Genomic DNA, 23,587 nt, shown 5'->3' on the forward strand with positions numbered 1-23,587 from the left:
TCCAAGGTTACGAGGTTCAAAGGTTTAGGTCCCGTCTTTAACGGCGACCAAGGAGCAACTTACTGACCTATCCGCTAGGCGTGCCCCTCCAGGGTTACGAGGTTCAGAGATTTAGGTCCCGACTAGATTACGGCGACCAAGGAGCAACTTACTACCTGACTCAACAGGCGCGCCCCTATCCAGGGTTACGATGTTTCACCGGCCGAAGATCCGTCCTTGTGGACGAGAGTAGGCTGCGAACAAGGGCTCCCTATTTTAGACACATGAAATTAGTGGGGAACAACGAGTTCTCCGTGTTCTTTTTATAACAAAAAAAGGACAGTCTCCTGTCATACTTCTTAGTCACCCGGAGGCATGGCAATTGGTGATTTAATTTCGGCTTTCTGGCGACGATGTCGCTACGGAGGCGAGTAACAAAGAGGACATAACGGGGGGGGGGGACGTCTCACTCTTTGCTGTTATTGTAAGTTAATCCGAAACATCCGCCGACCAATTGGTGCATCATTCGATGAGCCTTCTAGCATTTACCAATGGATGGTTTTGATCGACATTTTACTTGACCGAGCTCCTTCATAACGTAATGTCTGTAGTTCATTTTAAGTGAATCTCATACTAGCGGTAATACTGCCATTAGATGAATCTGGATGCTCTCATACTTGTTGCGTCGCTAAATGGGATGAAGTGTCATTTGTTCGTAACACCAGTCATTTCGATCATGGATCGGCTCGCTAAATCCTCAGACCAAGCACGCCAGAATGAATTAACGTGGTTTTAACACGTGCACTTACGATAATGATACTGTTAATGACCCGCAAATAGTAGCATCTTTAATTGGATTGTAAACATTTCTATAATTAAACAAAAAGCATCTGCCACTACTGTATTGGATGTAGAAGCTTTGTTTTTCGCCCTTGTCAGACGGAAGCGAGCGTGCTATTGTTAGACTACACATGTAACGAACTATTCTAAAACAGTAACCGTTCTGCCTTGGTGGAAACATAAGTTAGGGAATGAGTCATTCACGAACTTCAGCCAATTGTCATTGTCAATGTTCCCGCAGTAGCCTTATAATAGCGAGAGAAATAGTTTTATGAGAATTCTGCATCAAGAGATTGAGAATGGACAACACTCGAGTTCCCTCAACGAAGCCTTCCTGACAGCTCAAGCAAACATTTAGTATAAGCATGTGTCGTTCTTAAGACAACTGTCCGACCCGGCCTATTCACAATGACACAACTAAACACTCAGCAAGTTAATTAAATTTGCAAGTGCAAACTAAGTTAATACGAAAATTACGCACTATCTTCGATAATGTGTGAGTAAATTTAATTAAACCCCTCCCTACAAGCCAACCAGGCCGGAATCGTCCTCACCGACACAACATCAACTGCATAACACACACTTCACTCAATTCACCCGCTTCAGCAATCACGACCCCACCAACCCAACTCCACTTCGTCACATAGAATAACATTAAACGATTAAGATACATAGGGAAATGGGAAACATGGCCTGCACATTTCCAGGAAAGAGGACACTCTCATGAAATGGAAAAGGTATAGTAAAATGGAAGTCATCGAGATGCTTATCCACCGAAACCATAGATGGTACGGCCTTGGCGTTTCAGAGCGTAGACAACATCAAGAGAAGTAACGGTCTTTCTTTTGGCGTGCTCAGTGTAGGTAACGGCATCACGAATAACATTCTCGAGGAAAAGCTTCAACACGGCACGCGTCTCGTCATAAACAAGGGCAGAAATACGCTTGACACCACCACGACGGGCAAGACGACGAATAGCAGGCTTGGTAATACCTTGGATGTTATCACGGAGGATTTTACGATGACGCTTGGCGCCACCTTTTCCCAATCCTTTTCCACCTTTACCACGTCCAGACATTGTAACGGAAGGAGAGTTGCGAAATGCTTGTTTTGTTTTTTTAGCTCGGCCGGAAGGATAAAAGTCACGAAGACAGAAACGACGAACAAAGGCCGGAGTCAGTTACACGCGATGGGTTGCGCTGTAGTTGTTCTTGACGTGTGTTCTGATGAAATGCAGCGGAGGTCTGCCCTTTATATACCTTCGCGACGCGTGGCTAGTATGACGTATTAAAGGGTTAGGGTTCTGATGGCCGCAAAATATATATACAGAGACCCTGCACGAGATCGCGACATATTCAACCGAAACGCGTCTCAGTTGTTAAAGATATAATGGCTCGTACTAAGCAAACCGCTCGCAAGTCCACTGGTGGTAAGGCACCTCGTAAGCAATTGGCGTCCAAGGCCGCTCGCAAGTCGGCTCCCCCCACGACTGGTGGTGTTAAGAAGCCTCATCGTTATCGTCCTGGTACTGTCGCACTTCGTGAGATTCGTCGTTACCAAAAGAGTACTGAGCTTTTGATCCGGAAGCTTCCTTTCCAACGTCTTGTCCGTGAGATTGCTCAAGACTTCAAGACCGATCTTCGTTTCCAATCCTCGGCAATTGGTGCTCTTCAAGAGGCTGTTGAGGCTTACTTGGTCTCCTTGTTCGAAGACACCAACTTGTGTGCCATTCACGGCAAGCGTGTCACAATCCAACCCAAGGACATGCAACTGGCTCGTCGTCTCCGTGGTGAGCGTTCTTAAGTATAAATTGCGAGTTGACGCAAATCAACGCGCCGTGTTGCTTCCTTCCTGTTATTGATCACGTCCGTCAGTCGTTCGTTTATTTTTGGGCGCTCAATTCCTTGTTTGCTTATGTGTACATTAGTAATGATTATAATACGTTTTAAAGGCGTGGAGCGGATGTGAGTGGAGACTGTAAGCTTGAGAGAGAAGGAGAGTAATGGTGCAGGGTATTGGAGGGAGAAGGTTCTGGGTGCGGTTGGTTATGGGTATACAGGTACAGCGGCGTTGAAAGAATGCGTACTAGGAAGAAGTCTTCAACGAATAATAAGCTCCATTAGCACATCTTTGAAGAATGAGCTTGCTTTTCTTTTTTAGTGGAATGAGAAGAGAGACTGAGTTCGGATTCGGAATAACAACATGAGGTTCATAGCGTTCGTAGAGACATCACATCAAGTGGGTGACCCTTAAGCCATCATCATCTCGTGTTCGGAGGAAGCGGATTCCTCAAAAATTTGGAGAAGCGAGTGGTCGGGGTACGCAGCTCTTGCTCTAATCGGTCGCGGAAACGCGAAGAAGACCGAAGATGAGACTCGTTTTGTAAAGGTAGGGTGGTATCAAACGCGTGCAAATAACTGGAAGACACGGTGTCCTCTTCCCCGTTGCTCGTTTCTTGTGCTCGTTTGTCTAGTCGCTTCCGGTACCGTGATTGCCAGCGACGCATGCACCGACCGACTAATCGAGATTTTTTGCGTTCATGAAACCGACTTCCCTGTGCAAACAAACTTGATGTGCGAAAAAATCGAAGCTGCCAAGCATCAAACATTCGCTTTTTCGTTCGAAGAGTAAGTTCCTGGTGCTTCGTTTCACTCACATTTTGTAGCAAAACGAGTCGTTGGTACTGGTAGTGCCACATAGATAACGCAGAACGTAACAAGCGCTCTGCGTATGCACTTTCAGCCAACAATGAAAGCGCGCGTATCCGTTCCGTACGATGAAACCAATGCAGAAACGCATCTGTTGTTAGACGTTGCTCCAATACATCTTGTACTCGGTCCAGCTTGTGTACTTTCTGAAGTCGGTCATACCATAAAAAAAAACATTGTTGAGCTTTATTTTTTAGACGGTGATCGTTATAGATACTGGCTTGCTCATCCAAACTTTTTTGATGTCGAATTTCATAACGACGGCGCCAACATTCAAAAACAAAGCGTTGCAGACGTGCGTCATAAAAATCGTCTGCACGACACAACAAGCCTGCACGATTCTGAAGACGGCTATTCCACTGCTGCCAAAACAGCCGCAATGTCTTTTCGCGATCGCGCTCCTCGGCAATCACCTGCTGTTCACCATGCTCGAGAACAACCATTCGCCAGTGAAGAAGACTTTTCTTTCCACAGAGCCACCGGTTTCGTTCGTCAATCGTTTGTGCCGTCGAAAGTAATTGCAAGCTGCGCTTTGTCCTCTGTCGCCATTCAACCCAAACGGTTTCCAACAGCTGTGTTTCATACAACCGAGTGCATCTGCGACGCTTTGACGCCAGTAACCAATGACCAAAAAGCTTTTGTAGTAGTCGATATTCATGATTTTCGCAGCAGATGTGTTCTTGAAGACGAAGCCGCCATCGATTAATAAAAGTACACAGCAAAATATTATCAGCTAGAATAAGAATTTGATCTGCCCGTTTTGCTCGTAAACGCCAAAAAGAAAATACGCTTTTTAATGATTTTGTGTCCACTCTTTCGATCACGGAGTAGCCCGCAACCGCAAGACGTGTCTGTCTTCGCCAAACCTGAAATGTGTTTCGTAAAACGAGAGTTTTATTGAATGTGAGCGCATTCTCAACCTCCGGTGTAATTTGTGCACACTTTTTTTTCCAGCGCCGCCAGCAGCGCTTCAGTACGGTAGAATTGTAATGTGTTTTTGCCTCTTTTGATAGATTGAGTATGTCGCTATATCGCAGAGACCATTGCTGAAACACTCGCACACATAACTTTGTCCGATATACACGTAACACTCTGCGCATACAAGTGTGAAAGAACCAATGGTCGAACGTATTTGCGTAGGTTTGCTGAACAGACAACTCGTGTGCCTGCGCTTCTTTTTCTCGAACATTTCGCAGCTTTTTTTTCCACTTAGAAAAGCTTCGTTTGAATAGCAGCGACTGAACTTTTTCCTTCCACTGGGTAGTAAGCGAGTGCCAGTTTGCTAATGTTTTGAAAACAATAAATTGTTGAGCTTCTTTTTCGCGCAACAGAATTTGTTGATGCAGCTGTTTACGCCAGCGAGAAAAGCTTTTGTCGACCAAAACCATGTCGCCGGCGTGGTGTGCTTGATGAAGCACTATTCGAAAATTGTTTAGCTTGTTCATCCATGCGGACAGGTAACGATACATTAATACACCGGCATAGAATTGAGCAGCACGAGTCATAAGAATACCGCTCATCTGCTGAGAGTACCGAGCTCTCTCTTGCATGTAGCGAAATACTTGTCGCAGAAACTCCTTTTCCCGGAGGGCATTGATCCTTTCTGCTTGTAGCTCAATTTTTGTCGCATCGGAGCTTGAGTGTCGAGAGACAATTGGCGTTGCTGGTAAGGATTGTCTGCCCTTTAAATGACCAAAGTCCGGCTTGTTGCTGCTATCTACGACGAACGGATCAATGGGAGGATTCAGCAATGGAACACGTATATTTGGGGCAATGTGCTCAAGATGCAACTTTTCCATCAGCACTTTCCATTTTTCCTCCCAGCTATCAGCTTTCATTTTAAAAAGACGAAGTAATAAATGAATATACACCTTGTCCTCTTTAGAACGAAGACCGTACTCGCGCAGCACCTCATTGTAAGACTGCCAGACCGCAAGAAAGGAGTTGCCATCTTTTGACTTGCAGCAACGCAACAATATCTGTCTCAAAATTTCCAAGTCTGTTCATTGGTTAAAAACATATTCTTTCAGGACGGCAGCTAGCTACCACCAGATACCTCGACGCAGTTCGTATGAAACACTATCATTGCCATTGGATGTACTCTGAGTACGGTACAGGTTCATTTTTTATTCAGCAGGTTTTGCATTCATTATTGATTCATCAATGCGTGCGCTGATTCACACGTTTTAAATTAGATTTTTGACAAACGCAACCTACTCCTGCAGTCAACTTGTCGATTGTCGTTGTTGCAGTGTTGAGGCATCCTTGGTCGATGCTTGGTGGTGAGTTTTTGGTGGGGCAAACTAACAACGACACCAAATTTAGTGTGTTGGAAAAATTCCTTCGTCCACCAAGTTCGACTTCATAAAATCGTCTTTTGCTTTGAAGCGAGCGAGAGAAACTCAGCAGGAGCTTGCAATGTCTTTCAGAGTTCCAGAGGAAGAAGAGAAAATCCTCCAGTTTTGGAGAGATATTGACGCGTTCAATACCCAGCTTGAGCTGTCTAAAGATCGTAGACCTTTTACTTTCTACGATGGACCTCCGTTTGCTACCGGTTTACCCCATCACGGTCATCTTTTGGCTTCTACCATTAAGGATATTGTCACTCGGTTCGCTTGTTTGAAGGGATACTCTGTCACTCGTCGTTTTGGATGGGATACTCATGGTCTTCCCGTCGAGCATGAAATTGACAAAAAACTCGGCATCACCGGTCGTGACGATGTTATGGCTTTGGGTATTGACAAATATAACGCCGAATGCCGTAAGATTGTTATGACTTATGCTGGCGAATGGCGCCAAACCATCGAAAGATTGGGTCGTTGGATTGACTTCGACAACGACTATAAGACCCTGTACCCTACATTCATGGAGAGTGTTTGGTGGGTTTTCAAGGAACTCTTCAAGAAGAACAAGGTGTACCGTGGTTACCGTGTCATGCCCTATTCTACCGCTTGCACGACTCCTCTTAGTAACTTTGAGGCTCAACAAAACTACAAGGAAGTTCAGGATCCTGCCGTTGTGATTGCTTTCACTCTTAAATCTGATCCTTCCGTTAAGGCTCTTGCCTGGACTACTACCCCCTGGACATTGCCTTCTAACATCGCCCTTGCCGTTCATCCTGATCTGGAGTACGTTAAAATTTTGGACAAGGAAACTGGTAACAAGTACATTCTTATGGAGAGCTGCTTGGGTACTTTGTACAAGAACCCCAAGAAGGCCCCCATTGAGATTTTGGAGCGTTTCCCTGGTGCTAAGCTCAACGGTGAGCGCTATGAGCCTTTGTTCCCTTATTTCAAGGAGCAATTTGCTGAACGTGCCTTTAAAATCTACACTGCCAGTTATGTTGAGGCTGGTAGCGGTACTGGTATTGTTCATCAAGCTCCTGCCTTTGGTGAAGAGGATTATGAAGCTGCTTGGAATGCAGGCATTATTGATGCTGATCATCAAGCCCCCTGCCCAGTTGACGACAATGGCCATTTCACTGCTGAGGTTACTGACTTCGCTGGTATGTATGTTAAGGATGCCGATAAGGATGTTATCCGCCATTTGAAGGGCACTGGCAACCTCATCAAGCAATCTACCATTTTCCATAGTTATCCTTTCTGCTGGAGATCTGATACCCCCTTGCTTTACCGTGCCGTACCCAGTTGGTTCGTCAAGGTGAAGGAAATCACCGACAAAATGGTAGACAATGTCATGAAGACTCATTGGGTTCCTAGCAACATCCGTGACAAACGGTTTGCCAATTGGTTGAAGAATGCCCGTGACTGGAACATTTCTCGTAACAGATACTGGGGTACTCCTATTCCTCTCTGGGTCAGCGAGGACTATGAGGAAGTTGTCTGCATTGGTTCTATTGCTGAGCTGGAGGAGCTCTCCGGTGTGAAGAACATCACTGATTTGCATCGTGATTCTATTGACGATATCACTATTCCTTCTAAACAAGGAAAGGGTGTTTTGCGTCGTGTTTCCGAGGTGTTTGATTGTTGGTTTGAGTCCGGTAGCATGCCTTATGCTTCTCGTCACTACCCCTTCGAAAACCAGAAGGAATTCGAACAAGGTTTCCCTGCTGATTTCATTTCTGAGGGTATCGACCAAACCCGTGGTTGGTTCTATACTCTTACTGTTCTCGGTACTCACTTGTTCAACACCGCTCCTTTCAAGAATGTCATTGTCAGTGGTTTGGTCATGGCCGAAGATGGTAAGAAGATGTCTAAGCGTCTCAAGAACTACCCTGAACCTGGACTTATTATTGAGAGATATGGTTCTGATGCCCTGCGTTTGTACTTGATTAACTCGCCCGTTGTCCGTGCTGAGGTTCTTAAGTTCAAGGAGGATGGTGTCAAGGAGGTTGTTGCCCGTGTGTTGATTCCCTGGTGGAACTCCTACAAGTTCTTCGAAGCTCAAGCCTCCCTTTACAAGAAGGTCACTGGTAAGGACTTTAAGTTCGACGAGAACGCACCCGCCAGTGCCAATGTTATGGATAGATGGATCATTGCTAGATGCCAGAGCTTGATTGAGTTCGTCGATCATGAGATGTCTGTTTACCGTTTGTACACTGTCGTTCCTCAATTGCTTGGTTTGATTGAAGAGATGACCAACTGGTACATTCGTTTCAACCGTCGTCGTCTCAAGGGTGAGGATGGCGAGGCCGAGACTGTCGCTGCTCTTACTGCACTGTTCGAGGTTCTTTACACATTGGTTAGAACCATGGCTCCTTTCACCCCCTTCATCACCGAGAACATTTACCAACACTTGAAGGCTTATCTTAACATTGATGAGAACGATGTTTCCAAGCGTTCTGTTCACTTCCTTTCCTTCCCTACTGTGCGTCCAGAATTGGTTGATAACATTGTTTTGCGCAGAGTCTCTCGTCTTCAAAACGTTATTGAGTTGGGTCGCTACATCCGTGAACAAAACAACATCTCTCTTAAGGTGCCTTTGAAGACTATGGTAGTCGTTGCCACTGACAATGAATTCATGGATGATGTCAAGGCTCTTGAGAAATACATTTTGGAGGAACTTAATGTCCGTGAGGTTATTTTCTCCGCTGATGAGGAGAAGTACGGTGTTGTTTACAGTGTGCAAGCTGATTGGCCTGTTCTTGGTAAGAAGCTCCGTAAGGACATGGCTAAGGTCAAGAAGGCTCTTCCTTCAGTCACTTCTGAACAAGTTAAGGCTTTCCAAATTCAAAAAGAAATGGTTCTTGATGGTATCAAACTCGTTGAAGGTGACCTCCAAATCCATCGTTCCGTTCAAAGCACCGATGAATTCTTAAAGTCGAATACCGACCGTCATGTTGTCGTTCTCCTTGATACGAGAATGTACCCTGAGTTAGAAAGTGAAGGTTTGGCTCGTGAGGTCATTAACCGTGTTCAACGTCTCCGTAAGAAGAGTCAGTTGCAGGTTACCGATGATATCCGCATGACTTACAGTATGACCAATGACTCCATCGGTTTGGCTGATGCCATCAAGGCCAACCAGGGTCTTTTTGAGAAGGTCTTGAGAAGAAATCTTGAAGCAGATGATGGTGAGACTTCCGGCGTTATTGCTAATGAAGAGCAAGAGGTTCAAGGCGCTACTTTCATGCTTAAGCTTCTCAAACTTTAATTTTGGTAGTCAAAATACTCATGCAAAAACCAAGTGGTACAAATAGAATGTTGTTAAAGCAGTTTTGATATTATTGAAAAGTTTGTCTTTTAAAGATAAGGAAAGATACTTACTCTCCTAAAAGTCTACCGCCACAGTAATAGCAAAGACTAAATTTTGTGAGAAGAAAACCCGTTAAACAGTGTTCTTCTGGCATTATGGACATTCCGCTGTACGCCGAGCGACATACTCCACAGTACCGAGTATCGATACCGGAAAGGGGTAAGAATGTAAGTGCACAGCGTCCTAAATGTGTTAGTGAGGCTCTAACAGTGTTGTTGTTGTTTTTTTACGTACGCCAGACGTGTCCTTTTGAGCAAGTTGCGTTTACTGGATCCTGGAATTCAATGATTGAGTTGCAAGCAGGACAGTATTCGTTGTGATTTTCTGAAGAGGAAAGTATCTTTTCAACCTTGCTGAATAATTTGACAGCTGCATCTTTATCCCCATACTCCTTATAGCCATCAGCTAAATAGCACTTCAGAATCTTTCTGCAGTTGCTAGTTAAAAAAAGCGGTGATTTAGACACTTCATATATCACATATTGTAGAACAGTGAATATTAATGTAAATCGTAACATTGTTCGCATTTCCGCACTAGGTTCCTTCTAAAGAAATAATAGTTAGTTAGCGAAAACAAAAATTGAATCATACATCGAAGTAAACGCTCCAGCCATAAAGTAAGCGCATTGCATTCCACGATAAGTTTGAGAAAGAATTTGTTATGATAAGTACGCCGGCATTTCCAGGAGGGAGAGTAAATGTAGCTGACAAATCTGTTGGGACTAGTGGTTTGACAGATTCATGAAGAAGATTGACAACATCCGGCTGTCGTTTTGTGGTTGCCTGCAGTGTTGCAAGCTCCCATAATATTCCTTCGGAAGGCCAGATAATAAATGAATCTAAGGCGTCCTTTAGGATTCGTTTTAATATTTGTTTTTTGTTAGAACAAGGTGTTGACACTGTTAAATAACTACGCTCATAGGCATTAATCGTGTATCTCAGTTCATGTGGAAGAGCAATACCGAAGTGAACAGCGGCGAAAGATGCATGTGGTGATGGTGCGAATCCATATGCCATAAATACATCACGGTTGTCTTCTTCATGTTCGCCATAGCATCGAAGTTTTGACGCAAAAAACTTCATTAAGACGGAAAGATCCTCAAGAACACTTTGTGAAATGGTTTCAGAATTTAAAGATATAACTTCACATTCACCATCTGAACTCAGCACGAATATGATTAATTCATTCGCGGCAGAAAGATGAACTGAGACACCCGCAATTCGCGAACAGAACTTAAGTGATTTTTCAACAACGGGAAAGAGCTGGTTTGTAGTCGGTTTATGGCAAACGTAAAAGCACCGGTTACTTTGTATGACTACCAAATACTGACAACCATCAACAATAGGCGTCCATGTTAGTGAAGGAGCCAAAGTAGAATACGAGCGTTCTTGCTGTAGAATTGTTTGTACAGTGACAGAAATTTTGTGTGTTATCCCATCAATTACCACTTGCAATATGTATAACCCGCCTAGCGCAGATGCACAAACCAACAGGCAGTATGTGGAATTTCCTTTTGGATACCATGAAGAGAACGCTAAACGCTTTATCCATGAACAACTTAGATTTATAGTTTTGAAACTAGGTGCCGTGCCATGAAACATTTCGGCCAACAGTACTTGACCATTTTCGTTACCCACAGCAAATATTGACACTCCCCAAGGATCGAATTCTGGTAGGTGAGCCGCCGGCGACCAAGCTAAGCTGTGAAGCCTACGGCTACCAAGATTCTCATTAGTAATGAAGTCATTAATTTTAAGTATGCACTTCCATTTTCCGTGTGCAGATCGACTTTGGGAAGAATAAAATATTACTTTGTGATCATTAGTCAATACGGAGAGTATACAGCTGTGCTTCAATTAGTATTCGAGCACATTGAAGACGTGACAAAACGTAATAGTAATAGACACGGAGAAAGTAGAAGGCATTACTGACCATTGCTGCCATGTTTACGGTAGCTATTTACAGAACCTATGCCTTTGCAAATCATACCCATAGTTGTCCGAAAGTCCCATCGGCGACCAAGCCAATGCTTTACAGACGACAGAACCAAGGAGGTCACCAACACGAAGGTCCACAGCTAAGCATAGATTGTCAGTTGTCTGTTTCTTTTATGCTTAGAGACTACAGGTTCACTTACGTGACAAATGAACAAGTGAAAGTGAGTCATCTTGATTTAATGCTGCATGAGCTTTTACAAAAGTAGCACCCGATACGGACACGTCCGGAATCTGAAGTAGACGGTTAATAGTGTTTCATTGAGCATCTAACGTTAACTGTAATTACCAGTACTTGCACTTTGTCACCACTGCAAAGAGCAATTTTTCCATCAGTAGACCAGCTACAGCTACAGTAATTGGAAGGAACAAAATCCAGGGTCACGTCCTTCACCATTTTTTTTTATTTGCACGAAATAAATCGCGCTGAAAGCCGCTTCGAAAGTTGCTAGCCAAGCTATAGGAAAGGGTTATGAGGAAAGGCGCGCAAATTCTCGCAGAAAATCGCAATAGAATAATAACGATAGCTACTGCATTACTCGTAATACAGTACTTTAAACAGCATATTTTTGCTTAAACAGCGAGTCTTTTTGGTGCTTCGTTTTCTTCAGGGCCCTCCAAAGCTCTTTTAAATCCTCTGTTTATGTTTGAGTGCCCGTATACGCGTTCCAACGCGTGGCTTCGAGACTTTGCATATTCTATGTGCTGAAATACGCGTTAGTTGAAGTTGATTGCATAATATAATAGTTCTTACCATTTCTTTTCCAAAAAACATGAAGTTTGTAAGTGTTTTTTTAGCAATTGCAGCTGCAGTTTGATCATGAAAAACGATATGTGCTTGACCGCGCATTTTAGGAGTTTTTAGGGCAACAACATCAAGTACAGTACCGTATGTCGAGAATAACAGATAAAGTGAGGTCCTGAGATCCTCCTTTCTCAACTTTTCGTTCAAATTGTTAACATAAAGTGTATGGGACTCCATGATGAGAACGGTGTTCTGGAGGAACAGTTCCAAGACATGTCGACCAAAAGTTTGTGGTTTTAAAGGGAGTAGGAAAGTTTACAGGATGTGCAATCTTTATGTATGGAGCAGAGTATGAAGTTTCTGTGCATTCTACGTTACAATATCGATATTTTTCTTAAAGCTTGCTTAAAACAGTATGAAACTAAGTATAGCAAATAATCCAAAAACCCGTACATTTTTCTTACCGTAGTCCCAGTAGTAATCGAGAGTGAAACCAAACACACGTCCTCAAATTGTCAACTCAAAATAAACCAAAAGAACTGGCTGGTGCAGATTGGCCACCTTCGCCAATCAGAACATCTTTCTTCGATGCTCTTAGCATATTACTTCAATGTAAATGTCTGTTTGTAGTGTTTGTCTTGCAAGTCCCAGCAAACGGTAACGTCAAGATCCCGATTATTGTCCTTATTTTTAGAGAATTCAATATTTCCAGTAACTTGAGATCCTGCTTCCATAAAAGGACGGTCTCGAAGAAGCAAAACACACTGTTTCCAGTGCGTCGGCTTTCCATGAGGACCAGTAGTGAAACCATAGCCTTCCAAGATTTTAGAGGGAATAGCATCAGATGCTTTACGAGAAAAGTATGTGTCGAACCAAAGAGTAAAAGCGCAAAGAGGACCAGCATTTTCAATTTGAAGGGTAAAAGGAGCAGTAAAACTCACATTTTCTACTGCACAGCTGTGCATGTTCAGAGTTTGAAACTCGAACGGTTTGGCATTAACGTAGCTTTCAGGAACTACTTGAACATGCACTTCGCCGTAAGCTGCATCCTTCATTCCGTTCATTTTGAATCCGTACACATTGCTCCAAAAGTCCACATACTCCTCTAAGACTTCAGTGTTTGTGGTGGCCGTCAAAACAAGTCGTGTTTCTGATGGAGCCAACAAGCCGCCAGGGGCAAGGTAACGGTCTCTGGCAATGAGAACAGAATCGATCATGCTCTCAAAGGTCAAAGCATAGCCCATCCATTCAGAAATAATTATGTCGACATGTTCAACAGGCAATTTAATTTCCTCAACCTTTCCATGAATAAAAGTAATATCTTTACTCAAGTCATTTTCAGCAGCATTAGCAATTGCCAGATGAATGATATTGGAGTTATCCACAGCATAAACATGCTTGGCTCCAGCCTTGGCAGCAAACATGGACAAAATACCTGTACCACATCCAACATCAAGAACTATTTTGTCCTTGAAAATATCCTTGTTTCCATAAATAAAGTCCCGATAGCCATCTGTACGCACAGCATCACTAAGCATTAGATAGTGTATGTCGTTGCTTGCGTAGCCTTCAAAGTAGTACGAGTCATTGTCTCGTCCGCTTGCGGTTGCTATAGATGTGGTTTTAACCTCGTTTGTAAGCTCCTCAAGCTTTTGGGTTTGAAGAGCTTTCAGTTGCTTAGACATTGCGTTGAGCTGTTCTTTCAACGAAGCGTTTTCGCGTAAAAGGTTACGAGAAGAAGCCTCATGAGAAGATTGCTGTTCCTGTTCAGCGTCACTCTCCTCTTCATCGAGACTAAACAAAACGGCATCGTTCTCCAATACAGGAATCATGTATTTCTCATTAGCGAAGACAGAAGCGTCAGAGAAGTCAGGAGTTTCTCCCAATTTGACCATGCTACGGATATAGTTGACCAGCTTGAAGCAACCGTACAAATCCAATTGATGTTGTTTCTTCAATTGCTCAAAGTCGAAATTGTGAACTATTATGTTAATAAAACCAAAGTTTTATTCCCTTTTCAAAACGTAACAACGTAGATAAATGCCATACCTTTCTTTGCGTGCTCCCAGAGCTCAGGTAAGCTTGAAAACATGTCTTTGCAAAAAAGACATTGGAAAGTCGATTCATCCTCCCAAATCTCCTCTATTTGAGTAAGCTAATGAAAAGCCTAAATGTAAAACCATACCGACTTGATCCCATTCTTCATCCGAAGCAGATCCCTTGTCCATTTTATGGTGCTGTGTTTGGTGGATTGAACAAGCTCTTTTTTAAAAAATTGGTTATTCCTGCTTTTTTTTCGTTGAAGAAAGGCATCAAACGTTCAGTTGGATCAAGTTATAATATTTAAATTTTGAAATATTTAGTAATCTTGCTTTTCTTTTTTTTTGGGCCTGTTGATAATAAGCCCATTCTCACTTTACAAATTCTACTCTCTTTCGACGTCAATTAACTCCAAATGAGTGTTCTAACTCGTCTTTGGGTACCATTTCAAAGAAACTGTTCTTTTCTCTCCGCTTTCATTAATAAATCTCCTCTGTTTACCAATTTTCCAACAGTTCGCAGCGTTAAAACACATTCTGGTGCAAAGAAAAGATGGCGCCGACTTCCTAATGGCCAGTTTAAACGAAAACATGCATACGCTCAGCACTTGAATCGATATACCCCAAGTGCTACTCGCTCTCGGCATGCTCAACCTGCATACTCAAACAAAACACAGACTAAGACGCTTCGGAAACTTCTTCCCTACGATTAGCTCTTCTCTGACTTGAAGTTTCCTGTTCACTGATTTACTTTATTTTACGAATGAATGGTTTCGGTTGCTTCCGACATGGCGAAAGCTGGGAAAACTAGATTCATTATAAGCCTATGAAAGTTGCATAACGAATTGCTGCAAAAAATGAGAACAAACTCTTCTTTTCATCATCGATTCTGTTCACTTAATCTTTCTGTTCGAATCACTCTTGTCAGTAAAGCAGTCAATTGAATTTGGGACTTCAATACGGCAAATTCTAGCTGGTAATTACAATTCTAATTGAGCAAGGACAAGGCTGAAATGTGTAATACCGATACATCATTAGAATACGGGTTACAACATCCACTTCAGTCCATTTTAATGACTTGATGAACAGGTTTAATGACGCGATTTGAATACCATAAAAAGTTTCCACATGCAATTGTTACTATTACCTACTCATATCTACATCCTGGCTGCAACCGATTTCGAAATGGTTTGGCCGAGAAGCTGTAAATTGCAAATATTTGTCATCATTAAACAATCTGTCACATAGGTGTTTCCATACATTGAATACATACCTCGTCCTAATATATTTATATCTGGTGGATCATCAATTAAGAAAATCCGATAATTTGCCTCATTATACCATTTGCTCCTTTGCCCACAACGAGCAGAAAATTTCGACCAGAGTCAATTGTCCGTTTAGGATTGACAAGCTAACGGAAATGGGGAGGCCATTACAAGACGAATTGAGAAAAAACAACGATGTAATTTTATTAAAGAAAACCAAGCAATTGATGGAAAACGCAATTCAAAATTATAACATGCATCTAGCTGAACATCAGCAGCAGTTGACTTTCAGCAGTGCTATTGAGTCGTTGGATCCTGATTCATCCGTTATGCAAAGGATATTCGAAGTTTTCATTCGTGAAATTGCTGGTGCTCAAAAACAAAAAAAACTATCGCATCGTACTGTTCAATCCAGCCAAGTCGTTGAACGTCAACTTACTCCCACTATCTACACTTCATATACTCGCATTCCAATTGATACTCTAAGTCTTCCTCGACTATCACGTTCATTCACATCTTTAAATGGCACAACCGCTATACACGAGAACCATTCCCCAAATCCATTTCAATCATCAATCAGCGGTGTGACAACGGACGACACGTCGCTCAGTGGCGTTCAAAGACGTTAATCCTGCTGCTGATTTTACCGGTAAAACACTTTATCTGTGCTCAGATGTGCTTATACATCCAAGTTGAAATTTGTGACTCTATCAATCCATGTATCGCTGCTTTATGTTTGTATAAACGTCTACAACGTCATCTAAATCGCAGAGTTTCTCAATGAGATCTTGCAGCTCTTCGTTATGATCTTCTGAAGGTTCGACAGCATTTCCCGGTTGTGGAACGTAAGAGATGGATGCATCAGTGATGTGGTATCCCTTCTTTCGAAAATATTCTGTAGCCTTACTGAGATTATTGGTTTTCGTGAGAGCCACAAAATCCCCTTCATCTTCCGTTTTTTCGTCTTCACTTTCGAATTTTTGCTCATAAATATCATCCGCTCCTGCTTCAATCGCATCTTCAACAACTTTGTCGAATACATCTTCAGTGTACTCCTTGGGCGCATTCAATTCAAGCTTCCCTTTTTTGTCGAAGAGGTATTGGACATCTGACAAGGAAGCGTTATGTTTTCGTAACACGTTTTTAACGAATGCAGCCGTTCTGGAACGATTGTCAGTAATGGTCTCAACTATGATTCCAACACCGGAAGGGTGCATGGACTCATAAATCACTTCGTTTAATGTTTGTGCATCTTTGTTTCCTATACCAGAGCCCTTTTTAATCGCGTTTTCTATGACAGCTTTAGTCAAAGAAACTAATCGAATGTTAATTAGGTGAAAGCCAATTATTACAGACGTTCGTACACTTCTTTGCTTCTTCCAGGTATGCTGCCAAGCGAACATTGTTACATGGGTTTGGTCCGTTTTCCCTAACGGCAAGCGCAATGGCTTGGGATAGCCTGGATAAAATTAGTTACGCGAACAATTTGACAATAAAGACATCGCAATCGTTTACTTATCTCCCAAGGAATTATGTACCCACTGTTGAATCACTTACTTTCCTATTCGCAAACTCTTACTTCTGTCATTTTCTGCCTTCTTATGTTTTATTTTTGACCATTCTGTTATTGCTTGTTAGCATTTCTTAATCTAAGTTGAACATCCTTGTAATTCTTAATAACAATAGTATCAAAGTAAGTATTTAAGGTAGCTGTTTTGTTTATTGCTTATTTTTTTTAAAGAAATACTTTTTTACCAGCTAAATTTACTTACTGTTATGTCCTGAAAGCAAAAAGCCTGACGACGAGAACGAAAACTTCTGGAAACCAAGCTGCTGAGCAAATTTTGGGATTCTATTCAGAAAATTTTGTCTCAACATTGTCTATTCATACAATTGCCTGTGAAATGAAATAGAGCTTCTCAAAACACAGTAAACAATGGAAAACGTGTATCTCACTTTCAAATAATATGAATCTGTAGCCCAATGAATGTTACAGATGTTAAATTTTCACTTTCCACAGTTACTCTGTACTAGCACTGTTTCGACGAAGATTCTTTAGAGAGCGAGTGAATCTAGTAAAAAAGGACAGAAAACTTAATACTTCTCATCTTCCGGGAACAAATATGATAACACCTACATTTACAATACGACAAGATAATAATTTCATCTTCTTAGATGTTAAAGCTCCTTTTATCAAAGTACGTTATTAATTTTTACAAAACGCATACTAAATACAGGCTGCAAACGTGGAAATTGTCGCTGATGGAAATCTTGTATCTTTCTGTATAAATCCTTACTTTTTAAAGTACGTTTTGACAGGAATTACTGTAATTGCCCGTTAACACATCTGTAGACTTGAATTGCCTGGACGTGTTATAGATGATGAAAACGCGAAGGCTTCCTACGACGTAAGTGAAGGCGTTGTTCATGTGCAATTTCCTAAAGAGACACCGGGAGAGGACTTCCCCAATCTCGATATGCTCTCAACTATGATGGTAAAGAAAGAGTCAAACATATTGAAAAAGCCTCTCATTCAAGAAATGGATGCTCCTTCAGACCCCTCTTGCCCTCCTGGTCCTGTTCCAGAACCACAGATTGATTGGCAAAAAGTTCACTTTGATGATCCAGATTTTGACTGGGGATTACTACAGAGAATTGAAGATCAAAAGGTAAACTCCATTGCTCGAGTATTGTTTAATTGCAATCCTGACTGACTGATAGATGAATTACACCTCTACAACACATTATGGTTTCAACGATCAGTACTCTGGTTTCCTCAAGTATAATGCTCTCGTCGGAAATGAAGTCAATGACCTTGAGGATCCTGAGCGTACATCAGTTGAGGAAAGAAAGGAGCTTCGGATAAAACTTGAGGACGAAAAGTTTGATCCCGACTATTACTTGGCAGACTTTTTTGACAGTGAACAGATCGATGAAGTGATCAAATTTGTTCCAGAGTATCGCAAAACATATCAACAGTTTTCTGCAGGAGAAACAGTGCCATTCGAGTTCACAGAAGAAGAACGACGCGTTCTAATGCAACTTCCTCGTCGGGAGTATCTTATATCTAATCCAAAGAAAATATACCTGAACCTTATTGAACTAATCTTTGCTTATGCTTATGATCACCGTACAACATACGGCGAACCTACCACAGAGTCCGCGTGGACTACTGGCAAGTTGGCCGTTAATATTTCCTCACTCGACAACGATTTCAACAACGTTAAGCAAGTGGCTATTGCATGTGCTCGTCGTTCCCTGACGTTCCCACTGTACCGCAACTGGTCCTTGTTTCAAACGTGTTGGGAGGACACATTCGAGATTCTGCGTCTGGGACGCCGTTACATACTGAGAACGCTACTCGCTATACGGAACTTGTTTGAACATCATGATGTGTATCATATATACAACCGCTTATTGATTGATGACTATGCTTACTGGTGTCAGACCGCAAAGTAAGAAGAGAAAGAAGCAGATTGACCTAGAACGAATGACTAACATAATCACAGTGACAATGTCCTACTCGCATTAGCCCAACAGGTTAAAGAATGCCATATCACAAAGAGTGAAACAGGATGGGAGTTGGATGAGATTGAACGAAGTGCCGTCGAAGTCGAACATGAAGGTCAAGGTCAATCCGATTAGAAAAGGAATGTGAATTAAATTGTAAAAAAAACACCGACTTCACGGGATATCGCGAACAGCAACATTGCGCGTTCTAAAATCATAATAGAGTTTCATCAAGTGACAAGCACCCAAATAAGGAAAAATAAGATGCAAATGCCAAAAATTTTGAGCATTAGACGCCGATTTGATGTAACTCGGGCATAAAATTTCATAATTTCCCTTTGTGCCCCGCCAATATTGCCAACAATGTCTTCTGTGTTGGCGTCAATACGCTGAACACTCTCACGCTGCTCGGAAACCATTTGAGCAAGCTGTGAGAAGATACCACCGAGCTCTGTAATTGTGCTTTCGATACTCTCTATGGATGACAACCGCTGCTGAGAGTACGCATCGACTTGGTTTTCTAAAAGTGCGACTTGTTCATACCGAGTGTTCGCACTGTCGCCGATATTAAGAGACAAATAGTCTCCATGCGAGCCATTGTTCATGGCGGCCGACGCGCCGTTAGCGTTATAAGCATTCATGAAGTTACCAGTGTTAGCATCCGAATTTGCCGTCACTGAGCTTGAAGCCACAAACTTCTCAGTCCGGGACTGCGAGGCCTTCATGTTTTGAGAGCGTACTTCTAAGATATCACGGAAATTCATACTAGTGTCCGCAAGAGAGTTCTGAAGTGACACTACAACACTCTCATTGTGTTGGTCAATTTGAGCCGCTTGATTTCTTCCATCTTTTGCGTTTTGCCGAACAATCTGTTGTAACGACGCGATATCAGCATTCAAAGACGACAGACTCTGTTTGATGAGATACGTGAGCTCTTGAATTTCAATAGGCCGGTCATCGAACAATGTTTTCCGCTTAGCAACTATAGGTCGACATTAGTAAGACGAACTTGAAATACAAACCATGTTTCTAGATGTCGTTTGATACTTACGTCGAGACAATCTCTGCAATTTTTGACCCGTTGTATTAATTTCAGATGCAATTTTTTGTGCAATACGAGTAAAATCGCTCTTTTGATGCTTTATAGCAGCAGCATTGTTGTCGTTCGGCGTTGCAATACGTCCAACAGTACGCGATCTGTACTTTGTAGCCGACACGCAAGCTTGGAATTCCGCTGTACGGTCTTGAAAAGACATTTAAAGACGTGAACGTCTGCAGAGAGTTTATTCGAGACTGGGTTACGTGAAGTTCGGTCTACTATACAGTACTCGTGCTCTCAATCCAAGCTCTTTCTACGTGTGTTGGTGGTAGTTATAGTAGCAGTAGGAGGAGCAGCAATACAGGTAATTCTGAGTTGTGAAATGGTGGTAGTGTTTTGAGAGTAAGTGGTTGCAGTAACGTGTCCTTTGATAGAACATTGCCGCAGAAAAAGGTAATAATTCAACACATGACAAGCGAGATGTAATACGTTCAATGTGAAGTTGATTTCATTAAGTGAAAGGCAAAATATGAAAATTAGTCATGTGTTGCTCCTTAGTTATTTTTGTGGTGTGTGGGGTGCGATGTGTTCCTAAGCCAGAACTACCACTACTCCAATGATAAACGTCTTGAATTCTCTCCCCTGGACCAACAGCAAGACAGATAATCTGCAAATTTCGCATACATATTTATACAGCATTTAGCTTGTAATTGAATATAAAAACAATGAATTGAAAGGTGTATGCATTTATTTTCAGTGTAAATTTTTGTTTAGATGAAGCTTATCAGACGCTTATATATAATGAATGCGTCAACCACTTCTGTCCTTCACCAAACTCAATATGTTCAGACGGGGCGGGAGAATTTTGAATCGTCGAATTTTTGGAGCAGGAATCTCGGCTTTCCGTGTACAAGGTCGTAAATGTGCGAGCGATTTGTCTAAAGCATTGGCATCAGGACCAAAATTTTCAGATTTCTTGAAAGGCGACAAGGAAGAGCAATTGAAGCCAGAAGAAGCCTATGAGCTTGAAGAAAATGTTGTGCTCCCAAATGGCTCCGTCCACAAACGTTTGCCATCCTGGTTGAAGACAAAGGTTCCTTTGGGTACCAATTTCAACAAAATCAAAAATGACCTGCGTGGTCTTAACTTGCACACCGTTTGCGAGGAGGCACGCTGTCCCAACATGGGCGAATGTTGGGGTGGAAAAGATAAAACACGCGCTACGGCCACAATTATGTTGATGGGTGATACGTGTACTCGTGGATGCCGATTCTGCTCTATCAAAACCAGTCGCAAGCCGCCGCCTTTGGATCCAAACGAACCGGAGAAGACTGCTGAAGCCATCAAACGATGGGGTTTGGGCTACGTGGTTCTCACGAGTGTGGATCGTGACGATTTGGCAGATGCTGGCGCGAGTCATATTGCAAAGACAATCAGTTTGATTAAAAGCAAGGCTCCGCAGGTGCTTGTGGAGGCATTGACACCAGACTTTTCAGGTAATCTGGACTTGGTTTCCCATGTTGCCAAATCTGGTTTAGATGTGTTTGCACACAATGTCGAGACTGTTGAGGAATTGACCCCATTTGTGCGTGACCGTCGGGCCAACTTCAGACAAAGTCTTCGAGTGCTCAAGCACGCTAAGTCTGTGTCGCCTCACTTAATTACCAAAACCAGTATCATGCTTGGTTTGGGCGAGACTGATGAAGAGATTGAAGCTACGTTGGGCGAGCTTCGTAAAAATGAAGTTGACGTTGTCACGTTCGGCCAGTACATGCGTCCTACGAAACGTCACATGAAGGTGCAGGCTTATATAACACCTGACAAATTTGAGCACTGGCGCAAGCGTGCTGAAGAACTTGGTTTCCTTTACGTTGCTAGTGGACCATTGGTTCGTAGCAGTTATAAGGCCGGTGAGTTTTACTTGACAAACATTTTGAGACGTCGGACGGCAGCGAAGGCGCAGGCTGATCATTAAGCTTTTCGAAACCTTTCATGTTTATGGCTTTTCTGTTTTTTTTTTCCTTTTGTATCGTTGCTGGTCGACTGTTGGGTTCATTCCCCTGTCTTAACTCATTTTAAATCCCCTCTTTCGTTTACCGGTTCCTCTAGTTTTTTGCATAAACGGTTCTTCAACGAATCATTACATTGTCAATACTCATAACGCTTGCTAATGTTGAATATGTTGTACTGAATTTCAGCCATACTTTGTTCGTCACTTCAACATCTTTCGATACAAATTATGCTCTATCTCTCTCTCTCTCTCTCTCTTTGATAGAATACCATTTGAAACTCTTACATACATGTGCTCCTGTATTCACTATTATTCTTTTCTTAGTGTACATAGCTCAGTCAGGGCACTGCTTATGCACTGCTCATAGGAAGGACTGGCAAGGGCAAAGGGAAGTGGATTTGTGGAGTGAGTGACAACGCTTAACTGTTCCTTCCCGGGCTTGGAAAGAAAACACAGAAGTAAGGTGTGTTTGGGGTTTTGTAATTCACCGAAGACGTTTCCCGTCGACGATGGAATTGTACGGTCTATACCGATTACATGGCTATAACCGCCTTTATACGAGCATGAAGAAACGGCATCTTTCCAAGACTGAGCTCGCCGAATGGTGTATCCCCAATACAAACCGCCTTTTTCTCTTGGTGCCGAGCTGGAAACAACATCGCCTTCAAAGCAATCGCTGTTTAAGGACGACTTTGCTGTCTTTTTGGGTACTTGTTTCAGACTGACCGTGACACGAGTCCCTCTCGGATACTTTCCCGGCACACGGACTGGCTTGTCCAAGCCTGCATAAACAAGCGTTTTATTACGAACATATGGCTCGCTTCCCTCGACAACGCCCTCACGGTAACGTACGCTTTGTGCCGAAGTTGTAAGCGTACTGTGATGAGGAAATGCGAGCAGTGGAAACGAGCTTGTGAACCGTAACGCAGGGTTAAGAGGAAATAACGCCTTTCGTAAGTACGGAGGTGCTTCTAAGTAGGAGAGCAGTGTTTCCACGAACTCGGTGCAGTTTTTTACTTCTAATGCACCAGCGGCTTCTTTCTTGGGTTCAACTAAAATCACCTCCGTGACATTAAATGTCAATAAAAGACCAGCAATCTAAAAAAGGGTGTTAGTTGTTGGTTTAAGGGAAGAGTTCATTTGGTAGGAGCAGCAACGGAACTTAGTCTGCTGTCGCTCGTCTCACTCATTCTTACCCGCCAAACGAGGGCCGTTCTTAAGAGCAGATTTGTTTCATGCAGGACACATCCTGTGTCAATTGCAAGGGAAACCGTGGATTTTTTTGAGCCAGTAGCTTTTGTCTTCTGCTTTTTTGAAGGAGGTGCTTTGGCTGAAACCGTGAATTCATCAGAAACGGTTCTGATTGTGGGAATAACAAAACTCGACATGTAAAAAAACTAGGAGAACAAATGTTCAAACAAAAAAATCCAAAAAAGCAGCACCTAAAAAAATAAAATTGGCAGAGGATGATCACGAATAACCGGTGACCAAAAAACCAAAACGAACGATTGTAAAAGAAAAGCGTGCAACAAAAGACGAATCAATATGGATTATAACAGAGTTGGCGGTCAAGCCTTGTTTCTCCTTTGTGTTTTTGATGGATACCTGACGGTTACTAGTAAGGTACGAGACAGAAATTCTTCCTCCAAGATCAATACCCGGGACCACAGCGCTCTATTTTGCTTCTGTTAATTTGAAAGTTTTGGTGTAGCATAATAATGAGGGGCAGCGCAGACGACAAAAGC

The 23,587-nt window shown here is 42.5% G+C and overlaps 13 protein-coding genes across 13 annotated transcripts; 5 read left to right on the plus strand and 8 right to left on the minus strand.

Moving 5' to 3' along the window:
- Window positions 1-1,454: 1,454 nt before the first annotated feature.
- SJAG_03542 (histone H4 h4.2) lies at window positions 1,455-2,107 on the minus strand. Its single transcript, XM_002174645.2, has one exon. The coding sequence runs from the start codon at window positions 1,895-1,897 to the stop codon at window positions 1,586-1,588; it is 312 nt and encodes a 103-aa protein (XP_002174681.1). The 5' UTR covers window positions 1,898-2,107; the 3' UTR covers window positions 1,455-1,585.
- A 44-nt stretch (window positions 2,108-2,151) lies between these two features.
- SJAG_03543 (histone H3 h3.1) lies at window positions 2,152-2,771 on the plus strand. Its single transcript, XM_002174646.2, has one exon. The coding sequence runs from the start codon at window positions 2,209-2,211 to the stop codon at window positions 2,620-2,622; it is 414 nt and encodes a 137-aa protein (XP_002174682.1). The 5' UTR covers window positions 2,152-2,208; the 3' UTR covers window positions 2,623-2,771.
- Window positions 2,772-3,066: 295 nt separating this feature from the next.
- SJAG_03544 (spindle pole body protein Sfi1) lies at window positions 3,067-5,650 on the minus strand (the record flags this gene model as incomplete). Its single annotated transcript, XM_002174647.2, has 2 exons — window positions 3,067-5,526; window positions 5,584-5,650. 2 exons carry the CDS (start codon window positions 5,648-5,650, stop codon window positions 3,080-3,082), a joined length of 2,514 nt encoding a protein of 837 aa, XP_002174683.1. The 3' UTR covers window positions 3,067-3,079.
- A 159-nt stretch (window positions 5,651-5,809) lies between these two features.
- On the plus strand, window positions 5,810-9,809 carry SJAG_03545 (cytoplasmic isoleucine-tRNA ligase Irs1). Its single transcript, XM_002174648.2, has one exon. The coding sequence runs from the start codon at window positions 5,946-5,948 to the stop codon at window positions 9,135-9,137; it is 3,192 nt and encodes a 1,063-aa protein (XP_002174684.1). The 5' UTR covers window positions 5,810-5,945; the 3' UTR covers window positions 9,138-9,809.
- SJAG_03546 (transcription factor tfiiic complex subunit sfc9) lies at window positions 9,247-11,630 on the minus strand (the record flags this gene model as incomplete). The annotated part of the gene is made up of 6 exons (XM_002174649.1): window positions 9,247-9,422; window positions 9,474-9,783; window positions 9,830-10,955; window positions 11,229-11,316; window positions 11,377-11,467; window positions 11,523-11,630. The coding sequence occupies 6 exons, from the start codon at window positions 11,628-11,630 to the stop codon at window positions 9,247-9,249; spliced, it is 1,899 nt and encodes a 632-aa protein (XP_002174685.1).
- A 176-nt stretch (window positions 11,631-11,806) lies between these two features.
- SJAG_03547 (U2 snRNP-associated protein Msl1) lies at window positions 11,807-12,215 on the minus strand (the record flags this gene model as incomplete). The annotated part of the gene is made up of 2 exons (XM_002174650.1): window positions 11,807-11,938; window positions 11,988-12,215. The coding sequence occupies 2 exons, from the start codon at window positions 12,213-12,215 to the stop codon at window positions 11,807-11,809; spliced, it is 360 nt and encodes a 119-aa protein (XP_002174686.1).
- A 56-nt stretch (window positions 12,216-12,271) lies between these two features.
- Window positions 12,272-14,285, minus strand: SJAG_03548 (type I ribosomal protein arginine N- methyltransferase Rmt3). Its single transcript, XM_002174651.2, has 3 exons — window positions 14,164-14,285; window positions 14,028-14,120; window positions 12,272-13,959 (listed from the first exon to the last, which is right to left on the minus strand). Exons 1-3 carry the CDS (start codon window positions 14,204-14,206, stop codon window positions 12,581-12,583), a joined length of 1,515 nt encoding a protein of 504 aa, XP_002174687.1. The 5' UTR covers window positions 14,207-14,285; the 3' UTR covers window positions 12,272-12,580.
- On the plus strand, window positions 14,162-17,094 carry SJAG_03549 (hypothetical protein). The gene has a single exon (XM_002174652.2). The coding sequence runs from the start codon at window positions 15,438-15,440 to the stop codon at window positions 15,909-15,911; it is 474 nt and encodes a 157-aa protein (XP_002174688.1). The 5' UTR covers window positions 14,162-15,437; the 3' UTR covers window positions 15,912-17,094.
- On the minus strand, window positions 15,713-17,386 carry SJAG_03550 (DNA binding protein). Its single transcript, XM_002174653.2, has 4 exons — window positions 17,055-17,386; window positions 16,840-16,903; window positions 16,647-16,741; window positions 15,713-16,597 (listed from the first exon to the last, which is right to left on the minus strand). The coding sequence occupies exons 1-4, from the start codon at window positions 17,158-17,160 to the stop codon at window positions 15,993-15,995; spliced, it is 870 nt and encodes a 289-aa protein (XP_002174689.1). The 5' UTR covers window positions 17,161-17,386; the 3' UTR covers window positions 15,713-15,992.
- On the plus strand, window positions 17,037-20,212 carry SJAG_03551 (box H/ACA snoRNP assembly protein Shq1). Its single transcript, XM_002174654.2, has 5 exons — window positions 17,037-17,480; window positions 17,520-17,587; window positions 17,636-17,951; window positions 18,004-18,737; window positions 18,792-20,212. The coding sequence occupies exons 1-5, from the start codon at window positions 17,406-17,408 to the stop codon at window positions 18,925-18,927; spliced, it is 1,329 nt and encodes a 442-aa protein (XP_002174690.1). The 5' UTR covers window positions 17,037-17,405; the 3' UTR covers window positions 18,928-20,212.
- SJAG_03552 (SNARE Sed5) lies at window positions 17,449-20,445 on the minus strand. Its single transcript, XM_002174655.2, has 2 exons — window positions 19,844-20,445; window positions 17,449-19,774 (listed from the first exon to the last, which is right to left on the minus strand). The coding sequence occupies exons 1-2, from the start codon at window positions 20,046-20,048 to the stop codon at window positions 19,023-19,025; spliced, it is 957 nt and encodes a 318-aa protein (XP_002174691.1). The 5' UTR covers window positions 20,049-20,445; the 3' UTR covers window positions 17,449-19,022.
- On the plus strand, window positions 20,241-23,587 carry SJAG_03553 (lipoic acid synthetase). Its single transcript, XM_002174656.2, has one exon. It carries the CDS (start codon window positions 20,637-20,639, stop codon window positions 21,804-21,806), a length of 1,170 nt encoding a protein of 389 aa, XP_002174692.2. The 5' UTR covers window positions 20,241-20,636; the 3' UTR covers window positions 21,807-23,587.
- SJAG_03554 (DUF171 family protein) lies at window positions 22,139-23,547 on the minus strand. The gene is made up of 2 exons (XM_002174657.2): window positions 23,039-23,547; window positions 22,139-22,940 (listed from the first exon to the last, which is right to left on the minus strand). The coding sequence occupies exons 1-2, from the start codon at window positions 23,228-23,230 to the stop codon at window positions 22,152-22,154; spliced, it is 981 nt and encodes a 326-aa protein (XP_002174693.1). The 5' UTR covers window positions 23,231-23,547; the 3' UTR covers window positions 22,139-22,151.

Source organism: Schizosaccharomyces japonicus, assembly GCF_000149845.2.
Source record: "Schizosaccharomyces japonicus yFS275 unplaced genomic scaffold supercont5.2, whole genome shotgun sequence".
Classification (NCBI taxonomy): domain Eukaryota; kingdom Fungi; phylum Ascomycota; class Schizosaccharomycetes; order Schizosaccharomycetales; family Schizosaccharomycetaceae; genus Schizosaccharomyces; species Schizosaccharomyces japonicus.

Excerpts from the sequence above, each read along its gene's own strand:
- SJAG_03542 (XM_002174645.2), bottom strand. The coding sequence starts at position 1,897 with ATGTCTGGACGTGGTAAAGGTGGAAAAGGATTGGGAAAAGGTGGCGCC.
- SJAG_03543 (XM_002174646.2), top strand. The coding sequence starts at position 2,209 with ATGGCTCGTACTAAGCAAACCGCTCGCAAGTCCACTGGTGGTAAGGCA.
- SJAG_03545 (XM_002174648.2), top strand. The coding sequence starts at position 5,946 with ATGTCTTTCAGAGTTCCAGAGGAAGAAGAGAAAATCCTCCAGTTTTGG.
- SJAG_03548 (XM_002174651.2), bottom strand. The coding sequence starts at position 14,206 with ATGGACAAGGGATCTGCTTCGGATGAAGAATGGGATCAAGTCG. Across the intron at positions 14,121-14,163 it reads TGAAGAATGGGATCAAGTCG|AGGAGATTTGGGAGGATGAA; the intron begins GTATGGTTTTAC and ends TTACTCAAATAG. Across the intron at positions 13,960-14,027 it reads CTGGGAGCACGCAAAGAAAG|TTCACAATTTCGACTTTGAG; the intron begins GTATGGCATTTA and ends TTAACATAATAG.
- SJAG_03549 (XM_002174652.2), top strand. The coding sequence starts at position 15,438 with ATGGGGAGGCCATTACAAGACGAATTGAGAAAAAACAACGATGTAATT.
- SJAG_03550 (XM_002174653.2), bottom strand. The coding sequence starts at position 17,160 with ATGTTGAGACAAAATTTTCTGAATAGAATCCCAAAATTTGCTCAGCAG. Across the intron at positions 16,904-17,054 it reads TTTGCTTTCAGGACATAACA|AATGGTCAAAAATAAAACAT; the intron begins GTAAGTAAATTT and ends AAGCAATAACAG. Across the intron at positions 16,598-16,646 it reads CCTGGAAGAAGCAAAGAAGT|TTTCTTTGACTAAAGCTGTC; the intron begins GTACGAACGTCT and ends ACATTCGATTAG.
- SJAG_03551 (XM_002174654.2), top strand. The coding sequence starts at position 17,406 with ATGATAACACCTACATTTACAATACGACAAGATAATAATTTCATCTTC. Across the intron at positions 17,952-18,003 it reads AGAGAATTGAAGATCAAAAG|ATGAATTACACCTCTACAAC; the intron begins GTAAACTCCATT and ends ACTGACTGATAG. Across the intron at positions 18,738-18,791 it reads TACTGGTGTCAGACCGCAAA|TGACAATGTCCTACTCGCAT; the intron begins GTAAGAAGAGAA and ends ACATAATCACAG.
- SJAG_03552 (XM_002174655.2), bottom strand. The coding sequence starts at position 20,048 with ATGTCTTTTCAAGACCGTACAGCGGAATTCCAAGCTTGCGTGTCGGCT. Across the intron at positions 19,775-19,843 it reads ATTGCAGAGATTGTCTCGAC|TTGCTAAGCGGAAAACATTG; the intron begins GTAAGTATCAAA and ends GTCGACCTATAG.
- SJAG_03553 (XM_002174656.2), top strand. The coding sequence starts at position 20,637 with ATGCGTCAACCACTTCTGTCCTTCACCAAACTCAATATGTTCAGACGG.
- SJAG_03554 (XM_002174657.2), bottom strand. The coding sequence starts at position 23,230 with ATGTCGAGTTTTGTTATTCCCACAATCAGAACCGTTTCTGATGAATTC. Across the intron at positions 22,941-23,038 it reads GAACGGCCCTCGTTTGGCGG|ATTGCTGGTCTTTTATTGAC; the intron begins GTAAGAATGAGT and ends ACCCTTTTTTAG.